The 15627-nt window shown below is 38.3% G+C and overlaps 2 protein-coding genes and 1 long non-coding RNA gene across 4 annotated transcripts; 2 read left to right on the forward strand and 1 right to left on the reverse strand.

The window, feature by feature from the left end:
* Positions 1-425: 425 nt before the first annotated feature.
* Positions 426-1452, forward strand: LOC149025451 (uncharacterized). The gene has a single exon (XM_089143126.1). It carries the CDS (start codon positions 503-505, stop codon positions 1220-1222), a length of 720 nt encoding a protein of 239 aa, XP_088999252.1. The 5' UTR covers positions 426-502; the 3' UTR covers positions 1223-1452.
* Positions 1453-5125: 3673 nt separating this feature from the next.
* On the reverse strand, positions 5126-12634 carry LOC149025452 (uncharacterized). Of its 2 annotated transcripts, none has more exons than XR_016171739.1 (3): positions 12566-12634; positions 12285-12424; positions 5126-7042 (listed from the first exon to the last, which is right to left on the reverse strand). It is a non-coding gene; the product is annotated as an uncharacterized LOC149025452 (long non-coding RNA). The 2 variants fall into 2 exon arrangements; XR_016171738.1 differs by having other exon boundaries at positions 5126-5300; positions 6165-7042; positions 12285-12573.
* A 566-nt stretch (positions 12635-13200) lies between these two features.
* On the forward strand, positions 13201-13806 carry LOC149025453 (uncharacterized). The gene is made up of 2 exons (XM_089145674.1): positions 13201-13578; positions 13719-13806. The coding sequence occupies exons 1-2, from the start codon at positions 13201-13203 to the stop codon at positions 13797-13799; spliced, it is 459 nt and encodes a 152-aa protein (XP_089001800.1). The 3' UTR covers positions 13800-13806.
* The last annotated feature ends 1821 nt before the right edge of the window (positions 13807-15627 follow it).

A 15627-nucleotide genomic window follows, 5' to 3' on the forward strand; every position in this document is an offset into this window, starting at 1 on the left:
AACCTAATCATTTATATTTTATTAGTTAGACCCTCTAATCAATTGAGCACAATTTAACAACTACACTAATCAATCGATTAACCCTACTCAAGAGCATTATTGACCAATTGATAATTAGGTTTCAACTAATTGGAGTTATTCACAAATCGAATCCTCGTTGATTGGAATGGTTGGTAACGTTATTATGACATGAAACCATGCATGACCCGGTCGAGTCAACTCCGAGTAAGAACCAAAGAAGGCAAAGATCTTATTTAAACTTCTTTTGTTCTCTTCTTGAACTTAAATACGGTAGAAAAACGTGTTGCAATTACTAATTTCTATTTAAATAGGAGATATGACTTTTTTATTATTTTCCCATTTTCTTGGTAATAAGATAACAAACTCAGGGGTATTTCGGTCATGTCGACGATTATTTATTAAGCATCTGCGAGCTCAGCTTCGGCCATAAACATTCTCATAAGTCATATCTTCTCTTCTCCTCCTCCATCTCGATCTGGAAATGGGTATGTTCTCACAGCCGTCATTATTGGAAGCTGAAGAAATGCTAAAGCTTTTCGACTCTTGTTGGTTTGGGCATGAAATCTCCATTGAAAAGCAATCTTCCACAGCTTCTCCAACGAACCCTGTTCTTGAAATCCCAGGCGAAACCCCAAGCCGAAAGCCTTGCATCTCTCGTCTTCCCACGATTCTTGTTCGTTCTCAGAGCGAAGATTTGAACTTTAAAACGAGCTTCACATCAAATTCTCCTTCCCCGAAGTCAGTTCTCCCCTTACAAAGGCTCCAACCGATTCTTTCAGGCAAAGAAGTTGTAGAAGTCGCAGAAAGCAGAAAGGAACAAGAAAAGGTCAAGAGACCTGTCAAGAAGAAGAAGGATTTGAGAAAGAGAGGTAGCAGCAAGAGCTTAACAGACCTGGAATTTGAAGAGTTAAAAGGGTTCATGGATCTGGGTTTCGTTTTCTCTGAAGAAGATAAAGATTCAAATTTGGTTTCTATCCTTCCTGGTTTGCAGAGATTAGGGAAGAAATCTGATGAAAAAGAGACCAACATTGATGAATCTGTAATTTCAAGACCTTATCTTTCTGAAGCTTGGGGTCGTCTTGATCGAAGAAGGGAAGAGAACCCATTAGTGAATTGGAGATTTCCTGCTTCGGGTGACGAAATCGTCAAAAAAGATCTTCTTAGAAGTTGGGCTCACACAGTTGCATCAACCGTTAGGTGAAGAGATATGGTCTGAGATAGAATTCCACCTCTTCTTTCCCGTGTTCTTATCCAACATCTGGACAAACAAATCTCCAAAGCAAGCTTCTTAGTTTTACCGTATTTGGTTCAACAGTGTAATTTTGTTTTCCATTGTTTACTCGTGTAGTTGCACTTGTGCACTGCTGTAAATAAATAAACTAATTAGAGTGAATTTCTTCAAGATTTTAGTGCTCAATTTAATATCTTTTTGGATATTCTTTTCTTTGCACCAAAAAAAATATTATTTTCTTAGGAAAAAACAAGTAAAGGTGATGACATTTAAGAATTGGATTAGGATTGGAATAGAAAAGATTAAATTCACTATTTTTATTGATTATACTTTAGTAGAATTAAGCACCTGGATTTTTGTTGTCACCATCAACATAAGGACTCAGATTTCATAGGGAAGTTTGAACTTACTATTGTTCTAGAAACACATCCACAGATAGTCCGGGAGATGGTAATTGCCATCTTTTATTTCTTCTAAGCTCGACTGTTGTTGGTTACTATTAATTTTCACTTAGCCATCTTGAACTAGCGCCAAACCCATTCGGGTTGGACCGGTTTATTTAAGTTACTCAAATTGCTTCATTTCATTATGTTTGGGTGATTGATATTTATTTAAAAGAAAAGCCCCTGGAATACAAAGTACCAATTACATCAAAATACAACAACCAAAGAACAAAAAGGGGGGGGGGGGGGGAGAGAAAAAAAAGAAGAAGCCTGAGAAGCTACAGCATAAGAAGCTAATCTATCAGCTACAAAATTTCCTTCTCTATGTGTATGATTCACAATTAATACATCAAACTAATTGGAAAGATTGAAGATATCATGTATGTAATGGCTGATCATCCAAGGTGGAGTCTCTGATTTGTTGTTAATCAGACTAATAATAGCTTCATTGTCACTTTCAATAATGACTTTTTTTAAATTAAGGGAGATAGCTAGCTTCATTCCTTCTCGAATTGCAGCAGCTTCCATTTGAATGGCTTTTGAGTTTCCTCCTTTACAGTAGAAAGTGAAGAGAGTGTGACCCAAGAAGCTATGATTTGGGGATTTAAAATCACAAAGAAGCTATGATTAGGTTTTTTGGTGTTTCATTCTTTCTCTCTTGGTGATAAGTATTCCCATAGCGTTCTTGGCTAGTTTTAATTAGATCTCTTGTGGTTTTGGGATCTTAGACATGAGGTCTACGTTCAATTGAGTCTTGAAACATGTATTTTGTATACATTTACAACTTGTTATGGTGCATTGAGCTTCATCTAAGCTCCTGGGACTTGGACCCTATTTGGCCAAATTCCATCATCAAATCCTCTTGTCTCTTTTATATTATTTGTTATCTTGTATTGTTCTAGCACTGTTCATCTAGGATCAACTAATCCTCTCTAATCCACGCATTTTCATATACGCACATAACAGCGACTTTAAAACTAAAGAAAATTTTGCTTCTGAAAAATCCAAATCAACGAAAGACCGGATATGGAAATGGAGACGATACTTGACATGAACATGTAGCTGCTAGAACATATTCATTTCATGCCATTTAAAAGGTAAAGGGAGATTCTACAACACCACCCCAAGAAGAGAGAAGTCAATGAAAAACTTCTTTTTTTTCCTCCCATAGATCAAAAATAATGGATCAAAAAAATATCATGTCTTTGATTTATATATTTTCTCATATTATTGGCTGTTTCAACTTTATTGACATTAAGTTCTAGTCCAGTACCCGTCACTATTTACACTCTGCATTTCTTTTGTCTAATTCTTCTTGTTGGGGGAAGAGAAAGAAGATATATCATAATCTGGAAAGCTAGCATTACTTACAACCACGAAAGGCATCTAACTTCTGATGCAAAGTCCCTCCAATGTCTAATGCGAAGGGAAGAACAGAGAGAACAGAGCATGCATTGGCCACAGCATATATAAGGCAATCAATATTGAAGTAGAAGACAGCATAATTTGGCCATTTTGTCTCAGTTGCAGAGACACCCAGTTGCCCTCAAGACTTCAATGTTCTCCTCTTCATCATCACAATTCATTAAATAAGATATCTTCCTTCTCTGTTTTCATTTTTCAACCAAGCTTAAAAGCGTTACTGTTCACATGCTGCAACACATTCCAAAAGCCAGCCCTTTTTCCTTTTCCATTATAGCTTTCACCCACTTTTCTTTCTTTTCCTGCTGTTTTCCACCCTTTATTGGTATTCAGAAGAAAAAAAAAACATCATTCAAGGTTCACGAAGAAACTATTACAACCCATGAACCCATGGAGGATTTATGGACTCTTTGAGAGATCATAGCAGAAATGGCATCTTTTCTGGAGTGGTTGATGTCCTCGAGAAAATAGAATATTTTAGATTTTAGGGCTAAAGAGTCAAAAAGTGTAAAAGGGAAAAGTACAGTATCGCAAGGGCCAAGGGCCCCTCGTGACTGAGAAAATAATCTTAATTTTATCAAAGACATCCACCAGTAATGGTTGACCATGTTTTTATGACCGTTAGGTGAAATATCGTGCCTCGCTCCTCTGGTAGTCCCGTTTTTACGAAATTGCCACTGAGATTGCACCTGAGAACAGCAGAGAGAAGGTTAGTTTCGTCAACTAAAAATGAGTAGCATAAATAAAACATATACTTATTCAATTACTCCTGACCCCACACGGGACACAAAGCTCTCTCCCTGTGCTGCTTCTTGTAGTTTCTCTTTGGTCCCTCCCAAGGACCTGCACTGATTTTTTCATGGATGGCTGACCAAGCCATCCTTGAGAGCTTGGATGATCTTTGGTTCTTCTCCAATGTCTTCGCCTCTTCACCACTTTCCTTCTCATCCTGTGGAGTTTCTAATACAGATCAACCCCATCTCAAAGAGGCTCCAAGAACAGAACAACCCAAACCCAGAAGCCCGACCATTCTGAAACTGAAACAGCCAATTCTGTCTCCAAATTCTGCAGTTCTTGTTGAGGTAAGGTCACAATCCAAGGACTTGACTCCTGAAACCCGAATGCGGATCATGAAATCACCTGTTGTGGAAGGGTTTGAAAGCTCTTCGAAATCACCACGGAGGGAGAGGAAATCTAGTAAAGAAAGGAAATGCTGCGTTTCCAGTATGAATAGAAGGAAGAATCACAGATTGCAGGAAGTCATTGAACTGGGTTCCAGTCACAGAGAGGTCTCAGTCGTTCCTGGGCTTCGTAGGATGGAGAGAACTTACGGATTTGAGAAGTGTGAAAACCTCAACCAGATGAAAATGCCTCCATTGAGTGATGGAATGGCCATGAAGGAGCATCTCAAGTCATGGGCTTATGCAGTTGCATGCACTGTCAAGTGAAAAATTAAAAACTGACACACTATTAACTGGTAGGGAGAGAGCTCTGATGAGAGATATTAGGTAGTAGCACTTACTAATGAGGGTGAGGACTTGGAAGTGTAATGGGGTTTAGGGTTTTATTTTTCCTGCCGATCTTTTTAACCATTTTCTTCTAGCTAGAATGCAAAAGTTAGAGACTATCTGAGGTCATGTACAGGATATTAAATGCAATAAAGACATACAAACCAACTATTTTATCTACTTTCAGTCTCCCTCTTGGACTTGACATTTCCTTTTCATTGCAAATGAGCTGATCTTTTACAGATCCTATGCTCAAGAGGATACTCAAAAAGTCTGCATCTCTGTGATGATTTCAATGGGAACCTGATGAAACAACCTGCCTCCACATTTCTTTTACTACAACATAAAGTGTTACTGAACAAATAATTTGCAACAAATAGAATAGAACTTTGCAGCTTTGTGTTCTATGGTACCTAAACAAGACACTAGCATGAAAAATTACAGGAACAGTTTTTATCAAAATAATCCTGGGGCAAAATGCAGAGACAGCGGAGATTCACAAAAACCCCAAAACACATTTTTGGGGGGCTCACTGCGTAATTCCTTCATGGAGATTGACTCTCAAGTTGGAATACAGGAGGCTCATCAGCAATTCAGCACCTTTACTTGAGCCTCCTCTATATCTTCACGCAGTAGCAGCAGCACCCCTCCTTGCTCTTCCCTTCACTTCTTCCTCTGTCAGTCAGAAAGCAAAACTATTTCAAGTTAAGATTCCGCAACACAGCGAGCCCATTATGGTTGTGTGCGTGTGTGTGTGGCATTGTGTGAGAGCGAGGGCATTCCTCAAGATAATTTGACTATATTAATTTGCTAAAACTAATAGTTTGGGGTTTTGCTGGACCCAAATCAACAATAAAACTAGGTACTATTTCAAGGAAGAAGATGAAAACTGATTTCCAAAATGAAAGCCTAAACAAATACATTTAAAATCCCCATTGGATCAAATAATTATAGTTTTCTATCTATCAATAATTAATAACTAGTCATTTTTTCAAAATACTAACTAAAGCTACAGAGGGTGCACCAAAGATGATTACTGACACATAGTTAAGCCGTAGATAGGAAAAAAATTATGACCAAAACCTATAAGTGAGTTATCAGTTTCATGCACTGGTTATGTAACCAAAGGGGTGGACCTGTAAGAGCACACATTTGTTTTAACCTCGTTGAAAGAAGTTGCAGCTTCTTTTTCACTAACTTAGGTTACAACAATGTTTCCCTTTCATTTCATGTAATACGAAAGCACCTCCTGGCAACCACATTCAGTTAAAAACACTAATTATAGGAGGAAAATCAGGGATCCCCCAAGAAAATGGTATAACCAAAAATAAGGACCTATGAATGTGAAATCCTTTCAGCATTACTACAGCAGAATGTAACAGAGGCCTGGGCTACATTAAAATGTAAATAAGTTTTATGCCTCAGTGCAATGGTCAGGATTTGGGAACCTATTGACAGAAAAAATTATGCTGGTGGGACAACAACAGCATGACTTTCTGAAGCTATATAGGTAATGAGCATAGCTTCAAGTGGTGTGACCTGCAGAAAAAGGACCTTAACAGAATGCTTCTTCAAAAGCACAACATGATCCATAACATATCAACACTGCCACTTGTGGTAGAAGGCTGAAACAGCAACAGAACAGGAATAGTCACAAGATAATATGAGCATGCCCATCGGATGCTAGACATGCTATTACAAGTCCAGGTGACTTGCAGCCCAAACTCCTTCCCAGACCTACCAGCTGCATTAGTTGACAGTCATCTCATCAAAGGCTTATGTAGCATGCAGCCATGCCAGGTTCCATTCCCATTTTCCTACATTCACAAAATCCATATCCCACAAGCAAAAGGCACAAAACCATATCAAAGAAGCACAACCAGTTACTAAGAGACAACAGCAAACTTGACATGTTCATTAAGTATATTGCAGGAACAGCTAATGGTCATCAGAATTTAATAAAAATAAAAATCTAAAGTGAAATAGAACCAAATTGTTGAAGAAAAATAAAAAACAAGATTTAGAACTCTCTGTCTTAAAAATGAAATTTTCATTTTTACCCTTTACTTTTAATCCAGTGAGTAAGCAAGATCAACTAAGTTTTGTCAAGGGCACTCAGTTAAGAAATTCTGGTTACGAGTATTTTCTAGTTATCATCATCAGTCATTAGTTAATGTTTACATGGTGGTGTTTTTGTAATGGTACATTTCCAGTCAGGGGGCTATGGAATATTATTATTCTGTCCTTGGTTGGAATTTGCAGTACCTTTGATGTAGAGTAATAGAGATTTAGCCCACAGTTTGGATAGCTAACCCCATAATGAGCCAGGTTCCCCCTACTTCTCCACTTCTTTCTCTTCCTCTTTATTTCTCTTTTTCCTTCTTTTCTTCTTCCCTGCATGCTGGTTTTCTTCTTCCCTACAGAAACAGATTTTTCTGCTTTAATTCTGTGACACGATATCAAAGCCACAGTTAAGGAGTTTGATCTGCAGTGAACGTGAGGGACTTGTGTTATGTGTTGCTTTGGAACTAAATATAGTGCTCGCTTGATGCCAAGTGATGGTGCCACATGCAAACCCATGTTTGCGATGTGGGTGTGTGGTTTCCATTGTTGTGGTCCTCATATAACAGCTTGAGCTTTTGGAATAAGCAGTAGTAACAAGTCTTTAAGTTCAACCAGACTTTTCCCCATATAATAGCTGTATTTTGGTATATGTTTATCCGGATTAATGCTGCTTTATCATCCTCCTTTTCTTTTTTTCTGTACCCAAAATTAGTAAGTGTATCTCAACTAAATGTGCTAAATATAACTGTACCATGTCATCTTTGTCTGGTAGAAGACTGCTGACTGTGCATACATGCACAAGCAACATGCATATAAGAGTAAAGAAACCAAAAATAAAACTCCATACCATGCGTTCATAAGCATGCTGCAACCATCAACACTAAATGCAGCAGTCAATTGCATTTGCAATATTCCCTCACAATTGACAGATGGGCATTTATTGCCTCACTCAAGCTTTAAGATTAATCAGAGGCCAGTACCATGATAACCTGTATCCTGATAAGACATGGTCATTTATAAACCATTCCTACTAAAAACCAAAAATTATTTCATAATCTATGGCAGGTTACCAAATCCAGAGGCTTGAGTTCGAAGAACAAACAAAATCCTTTTGGAATTCATAGGCTGTTAATCTGGAGGGCACAGCAAGCACAAAAATAAATTCCAGAACCATTCAGAGAAATTTTGTCTCCACTAAGGAGAAGTTAAGAAAATAAAATCAACGGCAGACTATGAATAACTCTAAAATATGAGGATGGGAGTATATATTCCAAGATGCCAGAGGACTTGTAGCTGCAGAGACCAAGCACGAGACAAAGCTCTTGCTGGGATGGAGGCAGGCTTTTGTCCAGATTAATATCACTCCTAGTGCTGGCCATGCAAGGTTATAGAAGGGTCTTACCCATTTTCACACACTGCTAATAAAGTCAGATTCCCTACACCCCCCCCCCCCCCCCCCCCCCCCCCCCCCCCCCCCCCAAAAAAAAAAAAAAAACCATCGGCCCCCAGAACCACCAAAAAGGGAAAAGGTATAGGGGGGCAAAAATGAAAATGCATGACAAATAAGAGTAGTAGTTTTCTGGAGCTTATGAGTCGGCAGATTTATGTATATGTTGCCCTAAAACCTTAAAAATGATTCTGCACAATGATGGAACTTTTGAAGCATAAGAATCATTAGAAGATTTTCTAACACTTCCAATTGAAAAATATACTGAAACAGGAAATAAGAAATAAAAAGGAAACATCGCCTTCCACATGCACTTTAGCAGAAATACACATAAAGAGGAGGACATATTATATTCCCTAACCCCCCACACTTCCACCCCAAGAAGATGAAGAGGCCACAAATATTATTAATCCTAATATTAGCTATATAGCTTAACTATGTAAGTGTAGTCAGAGTCCCTACTAAAACTTGCAATTTGCTTCTCCTACCACCTGGTCCTTGCCTGCCACCTTATCAAAAGTGTTAGATAAACAAAGGCAATTGTAATGCAGAAAAAGTCTGACTCATGTATCAAAACACCTGAAAAGTACTTGCCTGTTACTCCTGTCTTCTTTGAGTGTAAATAGAAAAAGGTAACAAAGGTACCTTCAGGTGGAGGCCAAGGTTTTCTCTCTAAGATGGTGCAAGCTGCTTCCAGCTGAAGTTCTATGTTTGAGTCAGGGCAAGCCTAAATATAAGAGCATGTGTACTGTCAGTAAAGTTGACCTAGACTGCGTCAAGTAGTGCAACAGAATAACATTCAACCCATTGATTTACCACACCAAAATCCTTGGCTTGCATAATGCAGTTCTCCAATTCCACCAGATAATTTGTTTTACATCAAATAGGAGCAAAGATGGGCGCTGTCCACCAAAACCATCAAGAGGATTTCACAGGCGAGCTGCCTAGATATCCAAGAGAGCAACACCATTCACTTTAGTCCAATCAAAAAAAGGCTTACACCAGTAAACCTTGCCAATTATTAAAACAGGCCAAGAGATGGAGAGAATATCAAGCGTTCTCACACAGATCAAGTCAGGAACCTTGCTCATGGAAGATCTAAAGAGGTGTCAATTCTCTAAGATTTTTTCATGAACCAAATCAAAAGTATGGTCAACTTTTTTAATTGACCTTCATAGATTCTAAATCATTTAAGACCATTTAAATCTGCACTGCAGCCTAAGTCCAACCTTAAGACGGATCCACTACTTTAAATTTCCTCTTCTGCAAAAGAAGTAAATCATCATAAGATAACCGAAAAGGCCACATAGAAAAAGGTGTGCTTGCCTAATTAACACCAGTCTCTTTATACTTGCATCCCAGTAGAATATAATAGATTTTGCTACTATAGTGTAATTGTATTGGATATCTGTAACAGGGATGAACGACGATTTGAAATTTATGGATAAAGCATTGACATGCTTGATTGGAGAGTAAAAAAGCAAGAAAATGCAGCACTGTTTCCATTTTTCCTAGATCAGCATGCTTAAGACATAATCAATCATTAACAGTGGAAAATAATTGGCAAATCTCCTGGAGCTTCACCCATTCAATATCATTAGAGGAGAAAGTTTAACGGATTATTTCACTAGTTACACTTATCCACCCTGTGTACTTACATAAATATACCTACATAAATTTTTTATAACCAATAATTACACATTCAATCAGTGTATTAACATAAATACAACTGTATGATTCTCCACAGATCTCTTTGATCTTTATCTCATTGAAGGCATAAGCACAACTATAAATAGAAAATCAAAGACGCCAATCACCAAAATCTTCAAATGAATAAACTAGGCATCTTGTTGAATTTCCTGTACTATCAAAAAAAATTCTCATCCCAATCCACCCAAATCAAATCATCCTTCACATGGAGTTGGAAGCAGTATGGAATGTGTTGTGGATATGTAACCCGAGAACCCCCTCGGGAGGAAACGCACACCCACTCAGGTAAGTGTGTATCACCCCTTCAAAAAAACCCACGGGAAGAGTTGAAGAACCCCCTCGGGAGGAAACACACACCCACTCGGGTAGGTGACTATCACCCCCACAAGCAGAGTTGAAGAACCCCCTCGAGAGGAAACACACACCCACTCAGGTAAGTGTGTATCACTCCTTCGAGAAGACTTGAAGAGCCCCCTCGGGAGGAAACACACACACACTCGGGTAAGTGTGTATCACCCCTTCGGGAGGACTTGAAGAGCCCCTTGGGAGGAAACACTCACTCACTTGGATAGTTGGATAAGACCTTCCCTAAGGGATCTATCCATATTTGAGATAGGCTCGTGAACTGAGAAGACGTTCAATGCTAAGTCCAAGAATAACGTTGGAGACAACCAAGTCAAAAGGGTTAGTTAGAGATAACTACCCATCGTATCCACTCCGAAACGTGGGGAAGTGGATAATGGAATAACGGCTCTATTAGGCCCGCTAAGGAAGGGAACGTGCTTCCTAAGGCAACTCGGCCACTCTTCAACTAAATTGGTGAAATTAACGGAGATGCCGCCTCCAGGTAACCTCTATATAACCTCCATCCTAAAATGAGAAAGGTACGAGATTCAACTTACTATTAGTCTCTACGCTTTGAGAACCCTCTCAAGGCCTTCTATTGTTGCCTATAGACTAACTTGGGCGTTGGAGGCGGTCCCCCGACCAACACCAGGTCGGCCCGCTCTTATTTTCTTTGTGATTTCAGGAATCTCAGATACTTGTATTCGGTAGGAGAAGTCTTCAAGAGTTCATCCAATTATTCGGCTCTCGAAGAAGGTCTAGATGCAACAGAATGTAATCCGCTTGTCTTGATGAGAATTTGGAGCAGGATTATATTAGATCAGATTCTCTATCAGCCATTGATATCATGAATGTTAAAGTAGTGGTTCCTTGGATGGTGCAGGTTTTGAGATGCAAGATTGTGAATATTACAAGAGAACTTTTAAGAGTGGAAGTTACACATGTTTGGATGGATCTTAATAGAGCCTTTGAATACATGATAAGTGTGGATGTGAGAAATGTTAATACTATATTAGAAGCAAGGGAGTTTAATGAGAGGTTGAAGTACATAATAGGAGAGGACATGGTGGGTGTTACTTACTTTAGGAGGAGTTTGGAGAAGGCTTTTTGCTGTACAGTGAGAGGTTAGTCCTTGCTTGTTTAGGCTCTCCCCCCTTCATCTAAGCCTGTTTAGCTGGTGGGGTGCGTAAGGCCTTTTGATTTTTGGGTTCATTTTCTTCTTTGATGCAACTTACCTTGCCCGGGGGTAAGGGGCCATAAAGCACTAACTCTTTTGGTTCATGTGTTTTCATCTGTATCATAGTGTAAGCTAGGGTGTTATGTTACCACTGGCCTTTAAGTACCACCTTGGTGAATGATACAATCTTCAAAATATTCTGAAACTAGCCACTAGAGAGAAATAAGATTTACTAGGCAAATGAAGGAAAATTAATTACCACACAACTGAAGCAGTTCCATTCCTAGAAGCATCCAACCTATCATATCTTATTTTAACTTATGCTTGCTCACAATTAGCCAAAAAAACAGAGAGTTGGTCGTGTCCACTCAAACAGAACTAAAAGGGCAAAGGTTACCAAATTCAGAACTGTACAAAGCCCTATTGCATGGTTTTTGACATTAATAGTGTGTACGTGGTCATTAATACTTATTATACCCAGACACAGTTGCTGGAACCAACTCAAAAACTGAAGTCTTGTAAATAGGATCATATAGTTGTTCAAACCAGGAAATTTTGGCCTTCATAAACAATAAGAATCTCATTCAAACTAATTTTTATTTATTTTTGAGGCCAACACTCAATGAAGATCAACTTTGCAGTGGTATAAAAATTCTCATTGCCCACCAAGAAACCCTTCTGATTATAAGCGAAGTGCTAAATAAGAAGGGGCAGCATGTACAAGTGAAAATGACCAAGGACATAGAGACAAAAATACCAAAACACATACCTCAAAGAAACAGACATGAACTATGGTTGTAACCTTTCAAAAACATACTTAGATTGCTACCACTGTATAAGTACAAGAAACTACAAACAAAAACAAATCTAATGAAACCATCTTTATAATCAGAATACCAAGTAAATCATCCCATACCTGACATTCTTGCAACTAAATTCATCAACAGGAACCTGGTCCTAGAGATTATCATTCCAAAGGGTATTCGAGAGTCAATGCATACCCATGGAATTAATCAACCACCATTCACTGCACAGGCCTCAAGGGAAGCACATCCACTTTAGACCAAAAAAAGGAAAGGTAAGCACATCTACTACAGTGATATTCAATAACTAGAATTAAAAGTTCAAACAGTAAGCTTCAAACCCATCATTAGACTTTAACACAGTATTTTAAGATTGAAAACCCAGCCCATCAACCTCACTGATGAACATTCGTGACCCTAACATGAAGACGGGGAAGTGTTCTTCTGTTATCGAATACTCAGAAGCCACTCCAGCTTTCCCAATCCACAATGTAGGGCAACAAGTAAAACCAGAAAAAATGGGGTGTCCGAGGAGGCGAGGACGACCAAATGATCAGTGAACCGCGGAGCATTTACCAAATGCCGGCAGCACTCCCTACTAGCCAACCCGAGGGTAATATTGTCAACCGTGGGTAGCCACGTGCGTAGTACATCGGTATTTCTCATTTCACACGGAGGGAAAACACCGGAAAACCACCTCTGATTTACGAACGAACACAACTCTGTGTTCAGAGATCGGGTTTAGGGTTTAAGACACACATGACACCCACCCCACACCCCTAAAGATGACAAATGCTCTTGGTTTACTCCTTTAAATTAGTCTGATTTTACCGTAGCAAAACGATGTGGGATTAATTCTGACGTTTTCCTTCATCTTATATGACACCATCGAACAAAGGGGCTATGTGTAATTTCCTCTGAGACCAGCCGAACGAAGGCCCGAAGCAAGCGCTCTTGTCTGATTTCTGCGTGGAAGAGATCCTAATTACCGGAAAACAACTACAGCTGAGCTCAGAGATCTTCCAAGCTATGGCGACTGGAGGTGATGACGATAATCGTGGAGGCATTGACAAAGATGCCGCAATTGCTAAGACGGCTGGTTTCGTAGTTTTCTCAGGCATCGCCATAAGCCTCCTTAAAACCCTAATTTCATCGGAGAAGAATAAAAACACCACCATCACCAGCTCAAGCATCGAGTCTTGCAACGGATCGACACCGCCGGTTCAAGAATCAAGATCTCCTCCTCTGCAAAAACCTACCAAGGTAAGTAAAACCTCAAATCCTGCAATGAAACCCACTGTAATCCAAGAAAGGCCACCACCATCTTCGGCTCGGACACCATCTTCGGCTCGGACCGTAGAGATTGTGAAGGGAGATACTCTATGGGGTCTCTCCAGGAAATACGGGGTAAATTTTTCTTATTTCATTTTTTGTTTCAGTTTAAAATTGTGCATTCAAAATTTTAGTCCTTTCCCTTGAATTATCTGAGTTGCTGTAATTGCTTGCGATTCAAAAAATGAAACTCCTGATTTCATCGTTGAATGTAGGTATCGATTGATGCGATCAAAGAGGCTAATGGGATCACGGGAGACAAGATCTATGCTGGGAAGAAGCTTGTGATTCCATGATGGTGTTAGGTCATGGGTGATTGTTAATGATGCTAGCCTATTTTAGGGTTTTACTCGAAATCGTATGGAGATTAGTACAAAATCCAAATGTCGGTACGTTGCGCAAGAAATTGGGAGACGAAATGAAATGAGATGCTTCTGTTTTGTTGATTCTGATTTTTATGATTCGATTTTTTTTTTTTCAAAAAGATTTCATTCCATGATGGGTAAGTGTACATGAGCATATTTAAGCATATTTATGGACCAGAAAATATTTACATCTCTTAGACTAGAAGGGATTTTTATTTGGAGCAGCTGGGAGGTTTAGATTATGTCATGAAAAATAAGATATTCGAGAATCAAGTGGAAGGATTTAAATGTAAATAATATTTATTAGTTTTACGGTTTAAAGTTACCAATTTACAAAATTAGATCCTTTCATTCACCAAACTCTCAAATCTCCATTTCGTTTTTCTCTACTCAAATATCTACAACTTAAGACCAAGATTGCATGCAAATGACGAAAATCATTTTTGTATTAAAAGAAACCTTTGCTCCTTAAAGCATGCGATGTTGCTCTTCTTCCATGATTCTACTGCATGCCCTTTCTATCCCCTATTTTCTGCAGCTACATCATATTTTCTGTAAATCTTCATTTTCGTTAGGGTTAAGTTTTTCTCTTTGGGTTTGTATTCTTTCTTTAAAGAATGGTTTTTACTCTTCGAAATTGAAATTCTTGAAGTTTTCTCTACCAAACTAATGTTTCTATGACCTAGTAACACAACTGTAGGTTTTGATTTCTGTGAAATTTCAATTCTATTGATCGCTTGGACTTGTTCTTCGATTACTCCTTGCAATTCAGTTCAGTTTGGGGAAAACAAGGACGACGGTGTAAGGGTAGTTTCCATATTTCGCTTCTATTTCTTACCGGTTTTTACATTTAAAACCTTGCCACTTGATTCTTAAGCATTCGATCTTATTTTGATTACGTAGCATAATCTACGCCTTCCACTCCTCGCAGCCGCAGTGACTGCTGCAAACAAAAATCAATCTACAAAAGATTGTAGAGACCCCATCAACCTAGTGTGTGTGTGTGTTTTTTTTTTTTTTTTGGTAATTAACCTAGTGTGTGTTATATCTACAAGTACTACATGACTCAACTTCTGAAATATTGCAAGCAAAAGTGGTGCTAATAATATGGTCAAGCAATGTCATTTGGTGACGGCAATAAGGTCTAAATATTGCACAATTTGACCACACCTCTTGAAGGATCACACCATTATTTTATGCCACCTCGATTGCTTTGTGTATTTCATCCAAAACAACACACCTGCATGTGTATAGATAATAAGCCTTGACTTATAAAAAATAAACCTCATCGCCAACTTTTTATTGACTCGTCTCGAACAAAGGTAACATTATACATATTCTTTTTCAACAAGAAAGATTTCGTACACCTACGATAATTAGTGAGAAGCGTAGACACTCTAAAATAATGTCAAATTGACAATAACTCTAAAAAAAATCTCTTAAATTTACAGAGTATTGCACTTCCGATACCAAAATCTTTTAAATTATACTTTGATAATTTCATAATTTTTAAAATACTTTAATTTTTTTTTATAATAATTAATCTTTTTGTAACTTTACAATGTTGCTCTCAGTGCAATAGAATCCTAAATTTAATCTCTCTTTTTTTTTTTTTTTTTTCTTTATTTCTGCATGAGTTCATTTTTATTTGTTTTACATTTGTCAAATTTATACTAGAACCATACAACTAAAGGTATATTTGTTAATTCCTCTAACCAACTAATGGTTCTAACGAAGAAGAACAACATTATCATTTTGA

Source organism: Hakea prostrata, chromosome 2 (genome assembly GCF_041222555.1).
Source record: "Hakea prostrata isolate BN-2017 chromosome 2, UWA_Hpros_2, whole genome shotgun sequence".
Lineage (NCBI taxonomy): Eukaryota > Viridiplantae > Streptophyta > Magnoliopsida > Proteales > Proteaceae > Hakea > Hakea prostrata.

Excerpts from the sequence above, each read along its gene's own strand:
- LOC149025451 (XM_089143126.1), top strand. The coding sequence starts at position 503 with ATGGGTATGTTCTCACAGCCGTCATTATTGGAAGCTGAAGAAATGCTA.
- LOC149025453 (XM_089145674.1), top strand. The coding sequence starts at position 13,201 with ATGGCGACTGGAGGTGATGACGATAATCGTGGAGGCATTGACAAAGAT. Across the intron at positions 13,579-13,718 it reads GTCTCTCCAGGAAATACGGG|GTATCGATTGATGCGATCAA; the intron begins GTAAATTTTTCT and ends CGTTGAATGTAG.